The sequence below is a fragment of the Penicillium canariense genome (genome assembly GCF_028826845.1).
Source record: "Penicillium canariense strain IBT 26290 chromosome Unknown utg000001l_segment0_segment0, whole genome shotgun sequence".
NCBI classification, from domain to species: domain Eukaryota; kingdom Fungi; phylum Ascomycota; class Eurotiomycetes; order Eurotiales; family Aspergillaceae; genus Penicillium; species Penicillium canariense.
This window is the reverse complement of record NW_026622728.1, coordinates 5267988-5290948: the sequence shown is the minus strand read 5'-3', so window position 1 is coordinate 5290948 and position 22961 is coordinate 5267988. Positions and strand designations below refer to the sequence as shown.

The 22961-nt window shown below is 55.2% G+C and overlaps 7 protein-coding genes across 7 annotated transcripts; 5 read left to right on the top strand and 2 right to left on the bottom strand.

The window, feature by feature from the left end:
• Positions 1–970: 970 nt before the first annotated feature.
• N7482_001787 (uncharacterized protein) lies at positions 971–1974 on the bottom strand (the record flags this gene model as incomplete). The annotated part of the gene is made up of 2 exons (XM_056683912.1): positions 971–1480; positions 1540–1974. The coding sequence occupies 2 exons, from the start codon at positions 1972–1974 to the stop codon at positions 971–973; spliced, it is 945 nt and encodes a 314-aa protein (XP_056547518.1).
• Positions 1975–3177: 1203 nt separating this feature from the next.
• Positions 3178–3426, bottom strand: N7482_001786 (uncharacterized protein; the record flags this gene model as incomplete). The annotated part of the gene is made up of 1 exon (XM_056683911.1): positions 3178–3426. One exon carries the CDS (start codon positions 3424–3426, stop codon positions 3178–3180), a length of 249 nt encoding a protein of 82 aa, XP_056547517.1.
• A 7054-nt stretch (positions 3427–10480) lies between these two features.
• N7482_001785 (uncharacterized protein) lies at positions 10481–11125 on the top strand (the record flags this gene model as incomplete). The annotated part of the gene is made up of 1 exon (XM_056683910.1): positions 10481–11125. One exon carries the CDS (start codon positions 10481–10483, stop codon positions 11123–11125), a length of 645 nt encoding a protein of 214 aa, XP_056547516.1.
• Positions 11126–11215: 90 nt separating this feature from the next.
• cyc8 (putative transcriptional corepressor Cyc8) lies at positions 11216–14179 on the top strand (the record flags this gene model as incomplete). The annotated part of the gene is made up of 6 exons (XM_056683909.1): positions 11216–11399; positions 11467–11753; positions 11820–11999; positions 12056–12148; positions 12210–12366; positions 12435–14179. 6 exons carry the CDS (start codon positions 11216–11218, stop codon positions 14177–14179), a joined length of 2646 nt encoding a protein of 881 aa, XP_056547515.1.
• A 1347-nt stretch (positions 14180–15526) lies between these two features.
• On the top strand, positions 15527–17132 carry rpL3 (60S ribosomal protein uL3; the record flags this gene model as incomplete). Its single annotated transcript, XM_056683908.1, has 5 exons — positions 15527–15596; positions 15792–15849; positions 15924–16080; positions 16143–16816; positions 16877–17132. 5 exons carry the CDS (start codon positions 15527–15529, stop codon positions 17130–17132), a joined length of 1215 nt encoding a protein of 404 aa, XP_056547514.1.
• Positions 17133–17816: 684 nt separating this feature from the next.
• N7482_001782 (uncharacterized protein) lies at positions 17817–18527 on the top strand (the record flags this gene model as incomplete). Its single annotated transcript, XM_056683907.1, has 2 exons — positions 17817–18057; positions 18250–18527. 2 exons carry the CDS (start codon positions 17817–17819, stop codon positions 18525–18527), a joined length of 519 nt encoding a protein of 172 aa, XP_056547513.1.
• A 1422-nt stretch (positions 18528–19949) lies between these two features.
• Positions 19950–22206, top strand: N7482_001781 (SKN1/KRE6 family beta-glucan synthesis-associated protein; the record flags this gene model as incomplete). Its single annotated transcript, XM_056683906.1, has 6 exons — positions 19950–20587; positions 20646–20823; positions 20874–20975; positions 21031–21550; positions 21616–22093; positions 22155–22206. The coding sequence occupies 6 exons, from the start codon at positions 19950–19952 to the stop codon at positions 22204–22206; spliced, it is 1968 nt and encodes a 655-aa protein (XP_056547512.1).
• Positions 22207–22961: the final 755 nt, after the last annotated feature.

Sequence of the window (22961 nt, the reverse complement as noted above, 5' to 3'; positions counted from 1 at the left end):
GGTACACAGCTTGACATGTCGTACAGCGTACATATAGCCCCTGTGCGCATCAGCCGGAAGAGCGGATTATCAGGCGTGCATATGACCTGTCGCCTCAAGATCGAGCGCTTCTAGATCGTGTGCATAGGATGCCCTAAAAAGGGGAATTGAGGGCGAAGCCCCGGACCGGAAGCAGAGGGTAGGCAGCAATGGCCTTAACGAGGAGGCAAGTCTGTGGCCACGTTTTACTCTAATCACCACATGACATCTAATCATAGACCGTATTCAAGTGGTAGATGCAACGACCCTTGCCTTTTGAGGGTTGAAGAACATTCTCATCCGAATGATCTACCTACTCGGTTCTACAAAAATGGTTCGACGCACCACATAGGCAAACCAGTCGGATGAAGGCAATAAATGCGGGTATCAATTCGCTCAACCAAGAGCACACATACATACACCTCCCCCTTCTCGCAGATAAAAGTAATACAAGTACAGTTTAGTGCAAGCAGTCTCCCTGACAAGAAGCCATGGCAACCATATGACTGGTCAAGTCAAGGATAGACACTCCACCTTCCTCAATGATCTGCAAGAGAGCAAGAGAGCCCCCACAGGATGGAAAGCGCATAAACAGCAAACCCGAGAGATAATAAAGCAAAGATAAAATATGCGCCCGCTTCCGACGCCATTAACAGTAATTAGCAAGGAAAACAACGAAAATAACAATGAAAAAACCCAGCCCAGACTCCGTGCATCCTGGTCAAGGTGTAGATGCAAAATGTGTATAATCGTAGCCTCCGAGAGAGACAGGGGTAATATTGGCAGACGAAAGTATTCAATCAGGGGGTCATTCCGCGTGTATCTGCGTTTCTTCTCATGCGTGACATGTTAGACCACGCAGAAAGCAGTCGAGTGCACAGGGTCGATAATCCGATGTCAGGCGGATGTATTCTTCCCTATGAAAAAAGCTGTGTGGGGCTCAGGATCAATGTCATGACCACTTCCGCGCCTTGCCGAGCCATGTATGCCACCATTTGCAGACGCCGAGAACAGCAGCGCGGCCGTCATCTTTGCGCTCTGTCCCGTCCGGGTTGCCCATGACCATGGCGAACACCCAGAAAAATGCGGCGGTCCAGGCAAACAGCAGGATGGCGATGCTGAAGAAGGGGGAGATCGTCAGAACGAGGATGGATGCACCAACGGCGTAGTATCGGGTTGGGTCGACCTGCGTTGAGGAGTGAACCGTCTCTGGGTCGGCATGGATCCATTGAGTGGAGGACGAGCGTTCTGATGTAGGGGGCCGCATACGCACGAGACGCTCGTGGATGTGGAGGGCCGGTGAGAGGAGGTCACACAGCTGCGATTGGAAAGACGTATTGCGGAGGTATGGGGTTGGCGGACACAGTCGAAGAGGTGAGATTAGGACGGCGAATATGAGGGCGCAGCAGGCGTAGAGGCAAGCGCCGAGGGAGTATATCGGGACCGGGACGGAGAGTCGGAACTATATGAAGCTTGTTAGGGCAAGAGATGCTTTCCGTAAGTGGGAGAGAACCAACTCACAAGCATGAGCAGCGCATCCTGACTGTCCACGACAGGTCCCTCAATGGCAACGCCTCGCTTCTGTGTGCGGGGAGTGCCCGAGTGGTCGACCGACATTAATGAAGGCTGGTCCGCCCAGCTGCCACGAGAGCGCTCTCCTTTGTGTATCACCCCTCCAGAGACCACAACACGGGTGACATAAGAATCGTCGTCGACTCGGGAGGCGCGCCGCGAAGCTTCCGGGGACTGGGTGAGGGATCCCCGCGGGCCCGAGGATCGAGGGCTCACGTCGTGGGGTGTGCCATCGATGGAGGGGCGCGGCCCAGGATGGCTCGGCTCGGTATGTTCCAGAGATCGACTGGGGAGCGGGGGGAGGATGGAACTGCGAGCCGCAGCGCCGAGGCGGTCCTGGCCTTGGTGATAGGCGGGACTATATGACATCTCCGGCGGCCGCATGGCGAGCCAGAAGAAAGGAGGGAGAGCAGGACGAGATGGGGGTAAAGCGGATGGTCGTACAAGGCGCACAGTGGGCGACTAGGGCTCTGCAGCGCTCATTCCATAGTTCCCCAGGCTTTTAGAGCTTAGTCGACACTTTCATCAGGGGGTGGGGAAGTGTCCGTCTTGGGGGCGGAGGAGAAGAGTGAAGACAGGCAGGCAGGAGGGACTGTCTACCATTCCACCGGGGGAGGGCAAGGGCGGAAAGGGAGACTTATAAGACGGAGAACCGCGCAGCGGAAGGGCCAGAGAAATGCCATGGCAGCGGAGAAGCAGTTCAACTGTTTGCAGGATCTCTCGCCAAGGCGCCGAGGTGCCGAGCCCTTGGCATTTTGAGGGTCGAGGCTGGCCGTGGTAGTACGCATACGGCGAGTTTTAGTGGGAAAACGGAGTATTGTGTAAACACCAAGCGCCATTCATCCGGTCGATCATGTTGATCATGGACCTCGTCGGCTGCGGTTGTCTAGTCCGATCGTCCTCAATTCTTGTTCTGGGTGCTGCTTTTCGGCTTCAATCAAGTGGGACAAAGCCTGTCCGACGGCAGTTTCCAATAGTTTACCAAGTGCCAAGCTGCCAAGCGGCAGCATGGACCAAACGCGGCGGTGATTGGTGCAACTGCCTGCGATCCGCAGCAGAGGCGGCTTGGCGTTCATGTATCGTGTATCACGGTGACACACGTGATGAGTACGATACAAGAGGGAAGCCCTGCGAAGATGGCACAATCCGTTCGAAATGAACAGGGACGCTTCTTCTCTGTACATGCTTCGTACAGGCTCCGGCACCAATGTCGACAGATCGACGTGATAGGGAATTCTGCTGCTCGGCTGTCCCGGCGCTCCAGTGGTGGGCATCATCACCTCCGCAGACAGCCGTGGTGCGCCACTCTGCCGAGCCTGCCCAGCCGCCGAGAGATTGGCATCCATTTGACGGAGAGAGAAAACACCTCACCTGCCGCACGAGGGCGTATGCTCTCTTCCATATTTATTAGGTAACGAGCCTTCATCGTAGACTGGGAATGCCTGGGCGTGCATTATCCATGATCCATTTCCTGACGGAAGAGCTGCGGCACACGAACTGTATGATCGCCTTTGCCCGATCCTTCAATTAGTCCCGGACAACAGCTTTCAGGGCCCATAGTCTTGGCTCTCCATCTCCTGCTCCTCCTCATTCCGCTGCCCAGCCGCCCAGACCCGGTGAGTCCAATAGTTGCATCTCAATCCACAGCATCTGACCGACTCCCGTGTCTTGGTCGTCGTCTGTCTCGCCCCCAGGAGCTCCCCTCTTGGCCCTGCCGGAGGGGGAGATGTCTCGGCACCTCTCAGGCACTGCAGCGATCTCATGAGGCACGCTTGGCTGGGCGGTCAGATCCGCGGCTTGCGTGGCTCGTCCTGGCTGGGAAGGGCTCTGAAACATGGAAACGTCGGGGTGGCGGAGCGATCGTCTAGCCGACTGTTCCCGCCCGCGAGATGCGACTCGGCCGGGGTTTGATGTGTGCGATTGTTCCCCTCACGCTGGATGTATCATGTGCTGACCTCGGTGATAGCGTGATGGCATGATAGCATGCCACTGATCTCCGACGATTCGACGCTCAGTGGTTGCCCACACCCCACGATGACTATAATGTTGGATGGAGATCTGCTCCATCTCTGTTCCGGCCTCCAAGAGAGCCATTGCAGTTCCCCGCTTTGAAGGCCGCGCTCCATGATATTCAATGTGCATGATGCTTCTCGGCGACCAATGCCGAGTCGCTATTCCACAGGGACGAAAGCCCGACCGCCGAGTTTTAGCCTTAGTGGGGTGCCCAATGTGCCGATCTGCCAATCGGCTGATACGCAAGCGGGCAAGGAGATTAACAAGGCAACCCCGGTCAATCGGCGATTTCCTTTCTCTGCCTTCCGGTTGGTCCCCTCAATGTGATGTATGTCGAGGAAAGTCCATCTTTTTTGGGAGGCCTATTTACCGAATACAATGTATGAAAACCTTGCAGTATAGTCGATGATGAAATTCTTATGTACACTTCGCTTTCGAGTGGCGCAAGCATCTATGGAGAACAGGAGCCTATTCCTTGTATACATCATCCTCCTGGATGTGAAGCCAGCTAACACCGCGGCATTACTTTTCTATGAGTCTCGCACCAACCTCATACGATAAGAGTGTTTATATGCTTCCCTCCCCGCACCTGCCAAGATAAAAGAGCTTGCCTCATTGCCGATCGTACCCGGCAGCTCTGCCAATATAGAGTATTTCTCCGGGTTGAAGCAGTCGCTCTCTGAAACAACTCGATGCTGAAAAGGAGCCTTTGGTCAACAAGGCACACCATATGGATGTCGTAAATTCTGCTCAGTCGGCCACGGCACTAGCGGGCATGTTCGCAACATCCTACAGGCCGCAAAGTATGTTATAAAGACCAGAAAAGGAGCACGGGTTGTTCTAATGGAGATTTTCACTCGTGCAGAGTGCATCCGTCTAAATCTGGAGCTCTTCCGCTTCCACATTAACCGAAACTTTTCTGACTTGATGGAACAGGCTACTCTCCTTTCAGTAAATAAAAGTTCATACAGGCAAAACACTGCGAAGGAAGGTGCTCGACATGGTTGGTGAATATGCTAATTCGACCAAATGCCACAACCCGTGGGTGAAACACAACCGGGTGGTCTGCAAACCAGACCTCGCAGTACTCGTGGACAGATTGGCCAGCGGGGAAATATGGGACGTGTGTTGAATTTTGTCGCTGCGTATGTGCTTGATTGACATTTTGCTTTTGGCAGTTCGTAATGAGTTGATATGATAGGCCTAACTCGAGAAAGGCGTTTGCCTCTTAGAATACTATTGAATAAAAGCATTTTAGGCAATCAAGTGTCTTTACTGAGAGCAGAGTGGCAGGCCGGGAGCTTCAGCTGATGGGGTGTACGGAGGTCATTGATAACTGTAGCAATATGTCCAGGGGAGAAGACATTGAACCTGCATTAGCTCATAAAATATCGACCACGAACAAGCTTTATCTAAGGTGCTCACTAGCTATGCAGAGTCAACAGTTGGGAGGTCCGATTACAGCGCTTTCTGGAACACCGCCTGCTCTGTGTAGGTTACTCTGGAGGCATCTGGGAGACTGACCGAGGAATCCCTTCTATGAGGAAAAATCCCCAATCAGTCATGGCCACATGTCTTCCGGCTTCGTATGTACGTAGAGTCACCAAAATCTGCATTTGAGGTTGACTCATCAACCGCCAGACCCGAACAAGAATTACCATGAACTTTCCGCTTGCTCCAAGCTCCATCAAGCTGCCAACATGCATGCCCGCGTTGGCGTGGTCTCCGCAGCTTATTGAACATGGAGCCTTTCGTATGAACATTCCGTTTATTATTTTACCCGGGACTAATCAGCTGGTATCTTGCGGTCTCCTCATGAACATCATACTTGTCAGGAACCCTCCCGACTGGTCAGTATCAGTTCTCCGATCTCACAGCTATTGAGCTTACTCGCGAATTTGGATATATCAACCTATCCATCTTTATGTGCCCTGTGGCCAAGCATGTTCTCCCTGCCTTAACAGCCGACCTGTCGCGGCGACAAGGTTCATGGCCTTCTGCGGGCGGAGTTGGGGGAGTTCTTGAAATTTTCATGTCGGAGACTTTTCTACTGATATTTTCATGTATCTTGAGGAAGGAATAATCGATTCATGGAAAGACCAAACTCTTACATTGCTAGTTCATTGGGTCTTTTTCCGTGCTCACCTGCCCAGGACGGTCGACCGGAGACGGTCAATTTGATCGCAAGTACATCGAGTGAGAATATCTCTATACCGTCCACAGCGCCACAACTCAGGGATGACAAGAACCCTGCCTTGAGATGCCCCATAAAGCCAACTTACAGGGTGAGGGAAGGGGTGGCTCTCCTCCCAGCGACTCGTCTCCGAGACCCTTCGAAGGGCCATATTGAGGCGTCCATTCCATCGCCGCTCTTTTGCACCGCCCTTTTCCAGCTCACCAGAGTAGCACACGTGCCCATAATACAACTACCCACGATCCCGACCGTCACCACAAAAGTCCCCAGTCCCCATGCATAGTCCGCCCCCCAAATATGATCCAGCAAAGCGTGACAGACCAAGCCCGGCCACACGCAGCAAGGGGTCGATCTGATCGGCGGCACTTATCGCTCCCGGCACGCACCGTAGACAAGGTTCAGCCCAGCAAGATCGCGAGCCCCCCCCCCCCCCCCTGCTTCCTGTCAGACATGCCAAGTACGTAACCCTGCATACAGTGCGTGCGGTGTTTGATTCCTTCCGTACAGCAGGAGCACCAAGTGGATGCTACCCTGCCGACGGAGGCCCACGGAGGCCCACGAATACCCCAGGGCTGACCGGATCTGGCGATGCAGGGTGCCTGGTTGCCCAGGAAAAAAGCAAGACTGACAGCCTGTCGGATGGGCGCATGGCTGGCTTGCCGGGCATATTTGTCTGGGATGATCCACTTGGACAATCATCTATCATGCAATTTCCCATCTCCAGATGGACGGCGGCAGTGCGATTGTGTAGATGTGGTGGGGTATGGAAGCTTTTTTCCACTCTTCCCCTGGCCACTCCATCCAGTCCAAGCTCGAGACTTTCTCAGTCTTCAGATCCAAGGTGCAATAATATGCACCCGGTGCCTGCTTCGACGTGATTATAGCGAAAGCTGCGTTATAGCAGTCGATCTTCAGCCGCACGGCGGCCCAAGCATCCTAACATGCTGGTGTGCTGAAATGCTGAAATGCTGATATATTCTACACCGGTAGATCGCTCGAGCACAGAGACCACTGTTTATCCCTGGATCGCCACAAAAGCAAAACACTAAACATCCACTCTTCGTCGCATATTTCTTTTCCCACTGGACAGATCGACAGCGGTCATGTGTCACAACCCAATGCTTTTTCCTGTGGCTGCCCAGCATGACTCGCCTCTGCATCTACGAATCTCCCGCCCATCCATACAGACTGCACGGAGTGTGCGCACCTCCACTCTGTCCACTCGGGACAGGGGTACTGAGAGCCCGGGAGACTGCGCTAAGCGCCAAACGCCCGCTAGGCCGAGACGACAAAAGTCCCGGCCTGTCATTCCGTTACCATGGCAGAGTCGGGGCATCGCTTGGAAATACCCCTCTGTCTACTGTTTATATCCACTTTCCACCTGTCCGCCCAGCCTTCCACCAAACTGCAAGCCTTTCGTTTGTGGCTGCAGGTGCGCCGCCACTCTACGGTGATCGAGATGTGTGGAGCCCAGCTTGCGAAGCTGCCTGGCCCGCGTGCCGTCCCTAGGGCGGACCTCGCCCGTGCGCGGGATGACAGGTTCCGTGTAGTTAAGTTATCCATCACGCTCTGTCTGCCCGTATTTATAGTCTACTGCATGCACGGCCGATGGACGATGGTCGGCCGCCAGTGGTCGAGGGAGTTCTATGGTACTCCGTGCTTGGGTTATCTCGTCCGGGGTCACCCCTGACCCGATCCACTAGTTTCCCTTACGCCCTTGATCCCCAGCTTCTGCAGTGCGACGGACACACGGGTTAACAGTAGACTGATTTTGTTTTTCTGGTATTCTTGCTGTCTTTAATTTGGATATGTGGTAAACTGGTCGCTACGCTCAGCTACTACTTCGCTTAATGCCGAGCCTTGCTCGAGTGTTGTTTTGTGCCTGCTGGCCATTCCTCCGCCGGTCGCATCGGCATGGCTGCCGTAGACCACGGCCAATTTCCCCAGCCCATCCACTCACAATCCGGGGAGTGATATTTCTGGCTGCTCCGACTGGAATACTCGAACCTAGGTGGGTAGGCCAGGGGGGGGTTGTCTGGCAATTGTGATGGGAGGAGGTCGCACGTCAACCATGCTCGCCGGCCGGGACTGCAACGCGGTGATAATGTGCGTGATGGTGGAACGTTCGATACGAAGCTGTCTGAGATGGATTGGATATTTCGATCTTCTATTTTGGCTCCGCACTACGATACTCTAGACGCTCCGATTGTATCGGATCACCACCAAAGCCTTATTTCCCGCGCCCGACCTGACCTAACCTGGGACGGCTATGCCCTCCCGGGTCGATAGGGTCCAGGCCCATGCTCCAGCATGGTCCTTTTCCCACCCACATCCTCCATCGTGACTTGGCGATGACCGTGATCTCCTCGATGAGCGGAGTCCCACAAGAGCCCTAGCTCAAGCCTGGACGAGAGACGGTCTCCACAGTGGGCTCAGCCAGTGCTATGCGCGCGGCTGCGTGGAGCAGGGCCGTCTCTCCGCTCCGGTGGACAAAGTCCGGATTGCATGGGCACCAATACTGGTTTCAGTTCGGTTTCGGGTCAGACCCGTTCCTCTAGAAGCGCTGCAGGGATCCGGAGGGAGGAGGCACCAGATCCTCCGGTGAGATTGTGTTATGCAAGTGACGGGCCTGGGAGAATGGGACTCGAGGTTCCCAGGCTGGAGGTCGTGCACGGCACGTTGGGATGTTTGCTCAGGCGGCTGGGTAACTCAGCAGCGATCCTGGGTAGGTCTCATCCTATCTGGTCCCATCTGGTACTCCGTGATGGCCAAGAAGGTGTTTGGGGAGGGAAAGGAAGCTAGTAGAGTAACGAGGGTCCGGGGTTTTCGAGGGGGGGTGGTTTCACAAGGCGGCCCATGGACTGCGACGCAACGGCAGTGGCGGCTCGGCTAGTCAAACTCTGTCCTATAGAATGCAATCGAGGGAATGGAGAGAATGGAAGAATACTCCGGCATGAGGGGGGACCGAGAAGGATGCGTACCCACGCAACTGAGTGGATCCCTCCGGGGATTCCTTCGGCTGACGACATTCGCGGCCAAGGATGACTGCGACAGAGGGGGACTGGCAGGGAGAGGGAAGAATGAATGTTATAATGTTCCTAGGGGGATCCGTGGATTGTCAAGAGGAAGCAACCAAGGAATGATCCACTAGGGATATGGAGAAGGCAGACATGGTTCGTGGATTTGGGTGGATTTGGGTGGATTTGGGTGGATTTGGATGGGCAGGGTGTGAGGAGTGTGAAGAGTGTGCGGATATTCGGGAGGTCGGGTAGGCAGGTGCAGTTGGGAAAGGGGGAAACGGTCGGAAGCGTAGCACGGGGAGGGCATTACAGTGTGATCATGCTGAGCTCCACGGGGCGGGGCGGCAGGTGAAAAGGAAAGGTGTGGAAAAGTGGGATCAAGATTATCGGCAGCCACTGGCATGCGGCAAAGGGCTGTGGCTGATGGGCGCGGCTGTTGAGGCAGAGAGGGAAGGGACGAAGGGAAGGCAGACAACCTGGATCAGTAGAAAAGAAAAAAGAATAATCCCCATTATGGTATAGAATCAAAGAAACAGTGTCCGAGAGCGTTTGGAAAATCAAGGCGAGTATAATCATAATAATCATCATCATCATCATCATAATAAATAATCCACAAAAGAAAAAGCTCAAAAATGCCCAACATGCGGAGGAAGGGGCCATGCGCAAACTAAACTACTTAGGGTAAGTGAATGAGCGCGGGAACAACTCGAAGGTCATGACGGAAGGGGCGAATTGCACTAGCGGCAGGAGGCTGGAAGGTTGGAGGGGGAGCATGGCGTTTGGCGTTTGGCGTTTGGCTTTTGACTTTGGGGGATTTTTTGACTTTGCTTTTCGGGCTGGTCGGGCGTGTCTGGTATGCAAGTCAAGGAACCCTGCAGGGCATGGCCCCTATAAGAGGGAAGTACAGGGTGAACGAGGATGTCAAGGAACGTATGTGCCGAGGTATCCAAGTCCGTACTCCGGAGAAATATACAGCACGACAGCCGATATATAGTCAAGCTCCGTGGTGCTCAGCAGGGTCGCTCAACAGCTGCACACTGCACGCGTCCGGGTTTGGAGGTGAGTTGGCCGTGCAGCGGAAGAATAGCGGAGTCGTGTACCACCAGGGGTGGCCTCTGGCAGGGTTAGTGCAGGGGGCAAGGATCGAGCTTGGGCACGGTCCAGCCGGCTGGGTCTGAGGCCCGCTTTTAGTGCCGGAGTAGGCTAATGTCGGAGGGGCACGGAGAGCAGGCGCACTAGCCCCAGTCAGGCACTAGCACGGTAGCCTTAGCTTAGCACCGCACCCTGAACACCGACCACGGGGCCTCCACCCCGAGGGGCCCACTGGGGCGCCACTCGGCCCAACCGGGGAGGGTTCGTGTGAGTGAAGAATGATGGGTTTCATCATGGGCCCGTCAGGAAGGGGGAAAATCAGGCAGATGGAGAGGCGAGATGGACTCGGCCATCTATATACTTCGCTGACGATGACCATGCCCGATTACTATAGCGGAGGTGCTAGCTGTGTACCCGATATACCTCCCCCTGCCAGGATAATACGCCCCCACACCGTTTCTGCGAGGGGGGGGGAAAAAAAAGAAGAAAAAAAGCACAAGAATAACCGCCTCCAGATCCGGCCCCACTGCGCTAAGCCATTCCGGGGGGCTCCAGCTGTTTTGGCGTGGTGATGCTGGCGTTGCGCAAAACGAGAGACGGACCCACCATCCACTGGGCGCTCGCGCCGGCTGAACCAGGCCCCAACCCCATGGCAAGCCAGTCCAGTCAAGCCAGCCAAGCCCGTCAAGCCGTGGCCCACTCAAAGTCTGCCGCTGGACTTGCTGGTGACGGCCGCAGCAGCTGCACAACCACTAGCGCCTCTTGGCAAATTCACACCTTTCCTGCCAGCCCCTCGACTCTTCCCTTCTCTCCTCTCGGGCTTCATCCTTTCCCCTTCTGCTCTACTGCCCTCCTACCCCCCCCCCCCCCTACTCTCTATCCTTCCAATCCTCACTTTCTTCCCCCCCCCCCCTCCTCCTCCTCCACATCCTTCCTTTATTCCTGTTCTCTTCCTCCCCATTTGCAAACCGGGGATTTCCGGTCACCCTCACCCGCCGGCTTCTCCACACGCGCCCAACTCCGGCCTCCCATCTCCTGGGCGCATCCCAATTCCACCCGCGCCGATCGCAAGATCTTGACCACCGCCGGTCGGGCATCGCGTGTCACCCTGCGTCTAACCTTTTTTGAGACGACATTGGACCTGCGATTCCGCCGCCAGGCACTCGCTCTCCGCGTTTCAGCTCTCTACCCGCCGCTGTTTCTCATCTTCGGGTAGATTGCATCATCGTGTCGCAAAGGTTGCTTCACTCGTGGGTCGCATCACCATAAACCCGCAACCGCATCGTACCTATCTCGATACACCATCATGTCGCATACGCAACCCTCGCCCACCGCGGGGGTAGCCCAGCACCACGCCGCCATGGCCGCGCACGCCCAAGTCAATGGTCATATGCCTTCTGCCGCCATTCCCGCGCAAGGCCAGAAGGGAGTCTCCCTCACCACGGCCCAGAAGATCGCCGCCCTCAATGAGCAGGTGTGGCTGCAAATCGGTAAGAAGTAGAGAGCTTCGGCTGATGCGAGTACCAGTGGTGGGCGCGTACTGACTGTGGCTTGTAGGCAGCTTGACCGAACTAATGGGCGATTTGGATGGTGCCATGAATGCGTATGAACAGGCTCTGCGCCACAACCAATGGTCGATTCCGGCCATGAATGCCATCTCTTGCATCCTGCGTACCAAGGAACAGTTCCCCAAAGCGATCGAGTACCTTCAGAACATCTTGAAGCTGGACCCCACCAGTGGAGAGACCTGGGGCAGCTTGGGTCACTGCCATTTGATGATGGATAACCTGCAAGAGGCCTACACCTCCTACCAGCAGGCTCTGTACCACCTGCGCGATCCGAAGGTGAGTAGTGGCGGCTCTAACGGGGTTTGTGAAAGGTCAATCACTCATCAGTATCTTTCTGTCTAGGAGCCCAAGTTGTGGTATGGAATTGGTATCCTGTATGATCGCTATGGATCCCTGGATCACGCCGAGGAGGCCTTCTCTCAGGTCATGCGCATGGCTCCTGAGTTTGAGAAGGCCAACGAGATTTATTTCCGTCTGGGCATCATATACAAGCAGCAGCAGAAGTTCAGTCAGAGTCTGGAGGTATGTCAGCCATTGGTCATCCTGGAAGCGCGTTCAATTCTGACTGTCCCCAACAGTGCTTCAAGTACATTGTCAGTGATCCGCCACGCCCTCTGACCGAGGAGGATATCTGGTTCCAGATCGGTCACGTTCACGAGCAACAGAAGGACGTAAGTTTTCGGAATCAGTTCACACCTCACCACATCATCCTAACCACACGTTGTCTTTCAGTTCGACTCTGCTCAGGCTGCCTACCGACGCGTCCTGGACCGCGACCCCAACCACGCCAAGGTCCTTCAGCAGCTGGGATGGCTCTACCACCAGCAGAGCAACAGCTACGCGAGCCAAGAGAAGGCCATTGAGTACCTGGAGAAGTCCGTGAGTGCCGGTAAGCATCAACTCCACATCCCACTCTCAATCTATCCCTGGTGCTAATTCATCTTTTTCCCGTCTTAGACAACGGCGATGCGCAAAGCTGGTATCTGCTCGGTCGCTGCTACATGTCTCAGGCCAAATACCCCAAGGCCTACGAAGCCTACCAGCAGGCAGTCTACCGCGATGGTCGCAATCCCACCTTCTGGTGCTCGATTGGTGTGCTCTACTACCAGATCAATCAATACCGCGATGCGCTCGATGCTTACTCTCGTGCGATTCGCCTCAACCCGTACATTTCCGAGGTGTGGTATGACTTGGGCACCCTTTACGAGTCGTGCAACAACCAGATTGCCGACGCTCTCGATGCCTACGGCCGTGCTGCGGACCTTGACCCGAGCAACGTCCACATCAAGGCCCGTCTGCAGCTACTCCAGAGCCAGCTATCTGGCTCTGCTCAGCAAAGCAACGCCCCAGCTCCTCAGCCCCAGGATGTGCACCCTCAGGCCTACCAGGCGCCCGGTGTTGGTGCTCCTCCTGCACCTCAGTGGGGTGCCCCCGCCCCGGCTCCTGCACCTGCTCCGGTTGGCCCTCCGCCTCAGGCCCCCGCTCCCCCACGGCAGATTGCAGACTGGAACCGGGGTATCAATGAGCTGCAGTCGCAACAGCCCCCCTTGCCACCCGCGAATGGCCTTGACCAGCGTGATGCCGGTCGTGCTCCTGGTGCTGCTCCTCAGGTCAGCCCTCGTCAGGAGCCTGGCCGGGCGTTCCCCGACCCTGCTCGTGCCGGCGCTCCTCCTCGCTCACCCAAGATGGGCGGCCCCAGTGCTTACCCTCCGCCTCACACCCTGCCCCAGCTGGGAAATGCGCCTGCCTCCGGTCATGAGCGTGCCCCCAGTGGTGGCAATGCGCCCTTCGGCGCTGCTGCTCGCGGTCCTCTTCCTCCTGCGCCCACTGGTGCTCCGGCTCCTAGTGGTCCTAACGGTGGTGCCGCTCCTGGTGCCCCTGCTCCCCCTTACGGACACCGTCCCTTCACCCCTCCTACTGAGATCCGTCCCATTCGCGATGAGCGTCCCTCCTCCCCTGGCTCGGGCTACCCCCACCAGCAGTACCACCACGGCCCGAGCGCTCCCACTTCGGGCGGCAGCACTACGGGTATCGCTTCCGGTGCCCCGGCCCCTGCGTCGGCTGCCGCAGCTGCTGATGCAGCTGCTCGCGAGCGTGGCGATGACCGTCCCGGGTCTGCGATGAAACGCGGACGTGAATGGGAAGGCGAAACCGGCCCTGTCAAGAAGCAGGCTAGCGATGAGAACCGCGCTCGCCTGGATGACCAGAACAGCCGTCGCCCAAGCCCGCCTGCTCGTCTGCCCTCTCCTGGTGAGATGCAGCAACGCAGCTCGTCTGAGGCCCGTCGCGAGGATGCTCGCCGGGCCAACGAGAACTATCACCCCTCCGAGGCGGCTCACCACCCTCCCACCTTGCCGTCCATTCAAAACATGCCTCCCCATGCCGCTGGGGGACCCAGCCTTCCTCCTATGGCTGAGAGCTCTGCTCCCCCTTCCTCCAACGGACCCCCTTCCGGTCCTCCTTCGGCTAACACGCCGGTCAAGGAGGAGCCTCCCCGGCCGGAGGCGCCCTCGTCGCACGAGCCCGCCGCTCGGAAGATGGATGTTGACGAGGACTACGATGACGATGTAGATGAGGAGAAGAAGGCTGGCGCCGTCGCCAAGGGTTCCCCCAACGGCAGCGCCGCGGGCACCACCACCACCAACGGAAATGGAGTCAGCAACGGCCGTCCGGGCACGCCCTCGAAGACTGAGGCTGCGTAAAAGATATCCGGAGTTTTTCCTTTTTGAATGATGAAAGACTTTCCTTGTCTTGCGCCTGCTGCTTGCTGCCGGCGTCATCTCTTTTCCTCTTTCTCCCCTGTGTCCTTTCTACCATCCCACTTTACCCTCTTCCCCTTCTCCTCGCCTCATGTACGGTATGAATGTGTGTGTTTCCCCCTAACGTTAAAGTTTTGACCCTGTCGTTTCGGCTATCCCCAGGCCACTCGATGCTCGCTGGGTGAGTCGATGCTGGATGCGGTCGTGTCCTGTATTCGTTCTTTCTGCCTTTTGATGAATTTTTTTACTTTTAGTGGTTTTTATTCTAACCTTTCCCTGTGAATCTTTTTTTTCGATGCGAAGGCATCTTTGTGATAGCAAATTCAGCCATTTTGACATTGAGGAAGGCCTTGTGCTCCTCTCGTGTAGGTTAATTGGTAGAATATCGTGGATGTTGGTGCCTAGCGAATCAGAAAAGGCATTTGTAAGAGCTCGGTGCAGATATAGATCATATAGCTTTTTTTTTTTTGAGAGCTAGCCCTGCATGGAGGGTATGACAGGTGCGGAGTAGGCCACACCTAGAGGCCTCGGGAATGAGGGGGAAACAGAGTGGACGAGGTTCGATCAAATCTTTTTCTAGAGTATGCTGACTACCAGAGCGCAGTAGTAGTAGATTGGAGACTCGGTCAAACAGCTGAATATTTATGGATGTAAAGCGAAGAAGTGCTGCGTAAATTTGTGGCGGGTTGATTTCAAAAGAACGTCCTGACCTAGGAACTGCGAACTCCAACTCCAATATATAAATCGGCCGTGCTTGCCGCAAGTGACGCGAAAAGAATCTATAGTCCTAGAGGTCCATTGCACTAGAACCAAGGCCGCCATTATGGTCGTGAATAACCCCTCTCTGCATATCAAATGAAATTCATAAGTAGCCAGTATACTTCTACAGATAACAGAGCTGTGAATATGCCGCGCCAAGTCATGGCTGCCGCGGCAACCTATAGGCATTTTCGAGGGTATTGTTCCAAGGAAAAGCAATGGCTTGAATCATGGTGGTGTTTTGAAGAGTTCCTGCAAGACCCTCCAACACATAACAGAAGTATGTAAATCTATCATGACAGGGATATTGAGCCACGGCAAGAGTCTGCACTGAATGGCGTTCTATGGGGAATATTGGATGGCTATCCTTTCCACTATTTCTATGAAGAGCAGGGGAGAGGAGCCGACTAGCCAATCAGACGAGGTTCCGCTCCGGTAAAACCCAAAGGGAAGCATAAGCCACGTGACACACAGTAGACGGCCGGTGGGGTCGCTTACCTGCTGACTCATCCCACACTCGGCAAGCGCAAAATGCCTTCCACACTTTCAGATCGTCACTTTCTCGACGTTTTCACCACGCTAACGACAACAGGGTCAAGATGTAAGTCGCACCTTGCCATGAATTCCTGATCAGTCTGTTGAATACAATTGCTGATATCTTTTCTCTTTCCAGGAGTCACCGGAAGTTCGAAGCCCCTCGCCACGGTTCGTGATCCTCGACGCTTTTCCCCTACGCCGGTCGAAATTTCGACTCGAAAAAAATCCCAATGTGCGGTTATACTGATTCTCTCTACAGGCTCTCTGGCCTACCTGCCGCGCAAGCGCGCTGCCCGCCACCGCGGAAAGGTTAAGAGGTGCGTTTTGTCCTCCAAGATGAAAATTTTTTGTGTGTGAAATCCGGTATACTGAGACTTCATGTTGCGAACAGCTTCCCCAAGGATGACGCCAAGAAGCCCGTCCACCTGACTGCCTCCATGGGCTACAAGGCCGGTATGACCACTGTCGTCCGTGACCTTGACCGTCCCGGTGCCAAGATGCACAAGAAGGAGATTGTTGAGGCCGTCACCGTCATCGAGACCCCTCCTGTACGTGGATCCCGAATCAAAGAAATCACCAACCTTGACTGTCCTCTAACTGTCTTATCTAGCTCGTTGCCGTTGGTGTCGTCGGTTACATCGAGACCCCCCGCGGTCTCCGCTCGCTCACCACCGTCTGGGCTGAGCACCTGAGCGACGAGGTCAAGCGTCGCTTCTACAAGAACTGGTACAAGTCCAAGAAGAAGGCCTTCACCAAGTACGCCAAGCAGCACGCCGAGTCTTCCGGTGCCTCCATCACCCGCGAGCTCGAGCGCATCAAGAAGTACTGCACTGTCGTCCGCGTTCTCGCCCACACCCAGATCCGCAAGACCCCTATCAAGCAGAAGAAGGCCCACCTCATGGAGATCCAGGTCAACGGTGGCTCCATTGCCGACAAGGTTGACTTCTCCCGCAACCTCTTCGAGAAGACCATCGAGATCGACTCCATCTTCGAGCAGGACGAGATGATCGACGTCATCGCCGTCACCAAGGGTCACGGTTTCTCCGGTGTTACCTCCCGTTGGGGTACCACCAAGCTGCCCCGCAAGACTCACAAGGGTCTCCGCAAGGTTGCTTGTATCGGTGCCTGGCACCCTAGCCACGTCCAGTGGACTGTTGCCCGTGCCGGTCAGATGGGTTACCACCACCGTACCTCTTGCAACCACAAGGTCTTCCGCATTGGAAAGGGTACCGATGAGGGCAACGCCTCCACCGAGTTCGACATCTCCAAGAAGCAGATCACTCCGTATGTTTTCCATGTTCCATGATTCTTTCCCACGTTCAAACCATACTAATATTTTCACAGCCTGGGTGGCTTCGTTCACTACGGTGAGGTCAAGAACGACTTCGTCATGCTCAAGGGCTCCGTTCCCGGTGTGAAGAAGCGTGTCATGACTCTGCGCAAGACCCTGTACCCCCAGACCTCCCGCCGTGCCACCGAGAAGGTCGCCCTCAAGTGGATCGACACCTCCTCCAAGTTCGGCCACGGTGCTTTCCAGACCGCCGAGGAGAAGAAGGCTTTCCTGGGTACCCTCAAGAAGGATCTTATCCAGACTGTTTAAGGTGTTTCGAGCCTTGGTTGGTGTCTGTGACGTATTTCCCGTTCAATAAAAAAGCGAACAATACCTTTATGATAACGTTTCCTGCTGTCAACGTAAACTTATTTGTAAGATTGTGCGCTGGTAGTCGGTGCATATTTCAGATCGATTTTATAACTCCATCAGGATCTACCTGCAGTACAGTGGATGAGCGTAACCCCGTATCTCCGTAAACTTAATTGTGTATAAGTACGGTCTGCCAGCCGTCAGAAATTCCTTTTTCCTCCAATTCTTCAGCCTCTTCATTTCTGAAACAAGACCCATCTTGGGGGCCCGACCACAAGCTTTGCCTCTTCCGTCACTCTCGTCTCTGCTCGATCTCGCCCGCCACCAACAGGGTTGTGCAGCAGCATGCGGCCGCCGTCCAAGATCCATTGCGTCATCCCACACTATTCCTCAACTACACACATCCAAGCACCCTCGACACTCTTCGCTCGCTTTCACCGCTCTCCTTCTTCCATCTATCTCTCTCCGCTGCGAAACCAGACCCGTTTCTTCCACCAGCAAGCCTCTCACATTAGCTATCGCCTAAGAGCGGCCCCCTGCACCGCCGTGCCCAAAAGCCACCACTTCCCCGCAATTCCAAGCTCCCAGCCCAACACGACAGCTCTCTCCCATACTACACCCTTCTCCACGTGCTCCACCACCATGTCCTCAGACGACGCTTACATGTCCTTCCTGGACAAGGCCAACTCGGACCTCAACGCCGGCCGCGCTCCGCAGCAAGGGGCCAGCGGCACCGCCCGGACTGAGACCGTGGATGCCACCACCCAGATCCCCGCGCCGCTGCAGTCCGTCGATGCCTACTACATTTCTGACGCAGACGAGCCGTTTGAGCCCGTAGCCCTGCGGTGGGAGGGCGCGTCGAAAGGAGTGTGGCCTAGTGCAGGTACGCTCTCCTACATACTACATCCCTCAAGTCCTACGTTGCTGTGCCTTGCGCGACCCAGGACCGGACCCGGACAGGCACAGGCACGGGCATAGACACAGCACGATAGTGTCTCTGCCACTGCCATCCTTAATGGCATGCACTTCCTTGACCCTAGAACTGGATCGCTGACCCGCTCTTCGTGATGCCTAGATCAACTATCCGGCCTGATCTCTCCCGATGCCGATCTCTCCCAGGCTATTTCAACCCTGACTCCGACCTCCTTCGACCCGAAGAATCAGTATGCCTCCGTCCTGCATGCCGTGCGCTCTGCGGCCGTTGAGAAAGACTTGGACGCCGATCAGTCGAACGTCGAGGTCAAGGTGTACCGGGTCGAGCTCACCAGCACAAAACTGGAGTATTGGGTGCTGGCGCTGGACGCACCGGGGGGTCGTGTGGTGGGGCTACGGGCGAAGGCGTTTGAGTCGTAAACTGCGCGTTTGTGTATTTTGACTGGTCATGGAACGAGTGCTGCTTGATGTACGCTGTACATCGACTCTGTAAGATGATGCGGATCTACTGCATACCTGAATTATATTGAACTGTGCTGCTCAAGGGAAAGCCGCGCTTTCCGCCGTTCAGCCCGCGTGGTGTAGATACTCTATTAAGGACCGATGTGAAGCGGCATGCCCGTTCAGGGAAAACAGGACATATACCTGAGAGTCGGATGTGCTGCTTGAGACCATCTTGGCAGCTGCTCGTCGAGCATCGCGGCATTCCGTCGGGGCGGGAGGCGGAAGACAAGGGACGCGTGTTCGGGAATGGCCGCTGTCTTGGAACTGTGTGCCGCTCTTCTGTAAATATCGCAATTGGATTGATTATTGAAGATGCCTTTCCTGTTTACTCGAGTAAAGTGGATGTTGTGTCGATGCACGTTGGGGAGAGGCTACGGCCTGGTTGAAGCCGCCGGCCGATTCGCCCACCGCGGTTTACCTTCCTCCGCCCCGCGGTTCGCTTTCTCCAACATTGTATTCTCTCCCATAGCCTGTCGCCATCGCACGTACCTGCGCTTAACAAAGGAAGGCCTCTGCCGATCATCAGATTCCTGGCCAGCATTCATGGTTTTCCATTCCTCGCTGCCCCCGCGAGGACGTCCTAGGAATGTGCCTCACCCTGGGGAAGGGCTCTTCACCACCCATGAAGGAGCAATTGCTAGCAACCAGCACCCATCCAGCCCAATTCACGATAAGTTGAATTGGGTCAGCAGGAAGAGGAAGGCCATTGAATCTCTAGGATCAGCCCAGCAGAACAATATACAATGACCCACAGCTCCTCCCTCCAACCACCGTGTCGTCCTGGGAACTATACGCATACCACGGGTTGCCCCCCCTTGTCCGGACGGCCGGGCATTCCACTCCTCTCCTGCACCCAAACAATAATCCTCGGAGGAGGGAGGGAGGTTCAATCTAGGCACTTCTTTTCTTTCTTTGCTGCGGTGCCTGTATTTTACTCACTACGTCTCCGTTGCTTCCACGCTGTCTGCCGTTACGCTACGCTATACCTTCGCCTGGGACATTGGATGTCGTCCAAGTGGTCCTGTCCCCTCATTCGCGTCCATTGGGCTTGACGACTGTGCACAATTGAGAATACTTTCGGTCCTTACCTTGCCGGCTTGGGGATTGACGGAGACGGAGAATTAAGAAGAAACAAAAAGCAGAGACAGGAGGACGAAGCGCAATTCGACCATTCTGCCGGTTGCAATTGCATAGGGACAAATCTACCGTTGCCCACTCAGTCTGAATGCTAGAACGCCCGCGTCCTGAACCGCAGGACTGACTGACGACAACTGGATCGGACGACAACCGGATCGGACCCGGCTTCAACAACGTCGTGCTTGCTAGGACGCCCTTCAGATGTCGGACCAGGACCTCGATCTTTCGAGCGCCCGAGACGATATGCCTCACATCCGCCTGAACTCGGGCCAGCACGAGCCATTTCTAGACAGCGACGAGGGATATGCCCCGCTGACTGGGCGGACCTTGCCACGACCTTTGACACCACAGGGCCTGGAGCCGTATGTGCCTGTCGGCGCGCAGGGTATGTCACCGTACGGTGTCGCCAATGCCCCCGAGTCTTCAGAGTTTCTACTCCCACCGAAACTGCGTCCCACGCCTCGGGATGATCAGGACCGGTCCGGCTCGCCAGATCGCTGGTCTGCACGGTCTGCGGCGCGATCGAGTGTTAGCTCAATGAGTCGCGACAGTCGCTTTCAGTTAGATCCGTTTGAGGATTCGCGGGCACCGAGTCGCTCGGGTAGTGATGAATACGATGTCAACACACAGACTGTCTCGGAGAAGTTTAATATCATGCCGACGGATGGGCTGCTTCTATTTCCCGAGGACGTGGAGAAGGATGATTACTTGCATAACCCGGATCCTACGGATCAAGACCGCGATTGTGATGTATGCAATCGTCGGGGGTTGTTGAACGTGGGCGGGCTGGTACTCTTAACACTGGGAATTCTGGTGCTCTTCATTGGGTATCCAGTCATGTAAGGCTTCTTCGATTTGGCATTTGGGTGGGATGTCTGCTAATATTGGTGGCGACAGAACTTGGGTAGCGGGCATTTTAAAACCAGCTCATTCTTGCAAGGCTGGGGACTGGCTCTGTCTGGATGTTGGCGATCGGCCTCTGTTGAGCAACATTCGAAGAGGATTGATTGATCCGGACACACCCGAGGAGGCGATGACCAAGAAGAACGTGGATGGCAAGGAATGGAAGTTGGTGGTGAGTGCGGATCGGATGGGTCGGCGAAAGATAGGGCTAACACAATCCAGTTCTCGGACGAGTTCAACATGCCTGGCCGGACGTTCTATGATGGCGACGATCCCTTCTTCGAAGCGGTAGACTTGTGGTATGGTGTTACCATGGATAAAGAGGTTTGTTTCGCTTCTCGACCAGATCGCCACTTTCATCGACTCTGACTCTGTCTAGTGGTACGATCCTGACGCTGTCATTACAAACGAAGGCGTGATGGAAATCCGATTTGACAACTTCAAGAACCACGATTTGCAATACCGATCTGGCATGATCCAGAGCTGGAACAAGCTCTGCTTCAAGGGCGGCCGGTTAGAAGCCAGTATCTCCCTCCCCGGTGATGGTCACATTCAGGGTTTCTGGCCTGGGTTTTGGGCTATGGGCAATCTGGCCCGGCCTGGCCATGCCGCGACCACTGATGGCCTGTGGCCGTACAGCTACCATGACGGTTGTGATGCTGGAATCACTCCCAACCAGAGTTCCCCAGATGGTATCAACTTCCTCCCTGGCATGCGTCTTCCAGGTTGCGCCTGTCCTGGTTCGGATCATCCTTCTCCTGGTCACGCTCGCAGTGCTCCCGAAATCGATGTTATTGAAGGCAGCACCGCTGCATTGAACGGGGATGGCCCATTTATTGGTATCGCCTCGCAGTCTATCCAAACCGCTCCCTTTGACCTCTGGTACATGCCAGACTACGGTTGGTTACTCCCCTCTCAAACCGCCTTGTTCCCTCAAATATCTAACCACATTTTCTTCATCTAGACTTCACTGCCGTCTACGATCCTCGTATCACCCAGATCAACGCCTACCGCGGTGGCGTCTACCAACAAGCCATGTCCGGTCTCACCAATCTCAACAGCCGCTGGTACAACGGCAGCGAGTACCAAATCTTCGCCTTCGAGTACACCCCCGGTGCGGTGGGCAACGTGACCTGGTTCATCGGGGCTGACAAGACCTGGACACTCGACGGGCGTGCAATCGGGCCCAATGGCAACGTCGGTCAGCGTATGATCCCGCTCGAGCCGATGAGCATGGTCATGAACTTGGGTATGGCGGATAACTTTGCGCCGCAGAATAAGAGTATTCGGGAGTATATGCCCGCATATCTGCGGTTTGACTATGTCCGTATCTACCAGGATCCGGATGACGTGAGTGTTACGTGTGACCCGCCTGGGTTTGAGACCACGGGCTATATCAAGGCGCACCGGAAAGCGTATGATAATCATAATTTGACGACTTGGTGCGTAACTCCCGACCCCCGTCTGTCTTGTGCTCGGCTTATCTTGCTCACCGTCTCTTAGGGAGGACGCTGGTTACCACTGGCCGAAGAACAGCTATATGCACGGTTGTTAGCAGCATCTGCCCCGTGGGGCTGTCCTGGTCGTTGAATTCGTTCCTGCGTCGTTTTAGCGGCATTGTGTTTCGGCGTTGCGGGGGTTGGGCATCTCATCTTCATTGTGGGGTCTGATTCGATACCTGATATTATATTTATTCCATATCTATTCATTTCCCTTCTATCTCCATGCAAACTATTCTCCATGCATTCCCTTCTTTACTTAGACTAGGTTTCGGGTCGGCTGACTCAGCGACACTGGAGACGAATCTCGCCTGAGGCACAGCAGTACACCACCTCCCCGGACCTCCCTTGTACGCTTGGTATCATCACCAACGGAGTATTAATCTTAAAATCCCCTGGATCACAAGCTCCATCATGTAAGGACAAGCATAGTATGCTCATATGGCCGAAGCTAACATGCCATGCAGACCCTGCAAAGATCAGCTCCCATTGGCAGGCCTATCTCCCCAACTCGGACACGACAAAGGCCACACGCTATTCACGCTGTAATGATTCAACTATCGATCTAGAGTTTCTACCTGAACTTCTGCATCAAAAGCCCGCGGCTGAACTCGCTCGTGTGTTCGGTTCTGTCCACAATTACATCTCGTCCTCCACGTTTACGAACGGATTACCCGTCTTCTATATATCGGCACCTCATCTCAACTGGGGCACAACCCCCCTCACGCTACTTTGGAGCATCAGAATACTTTTGCCTGCCGGCAAATCTCATACTTTTTCTCCTCGCACCTCTAGCTTCCAATCTTCACAC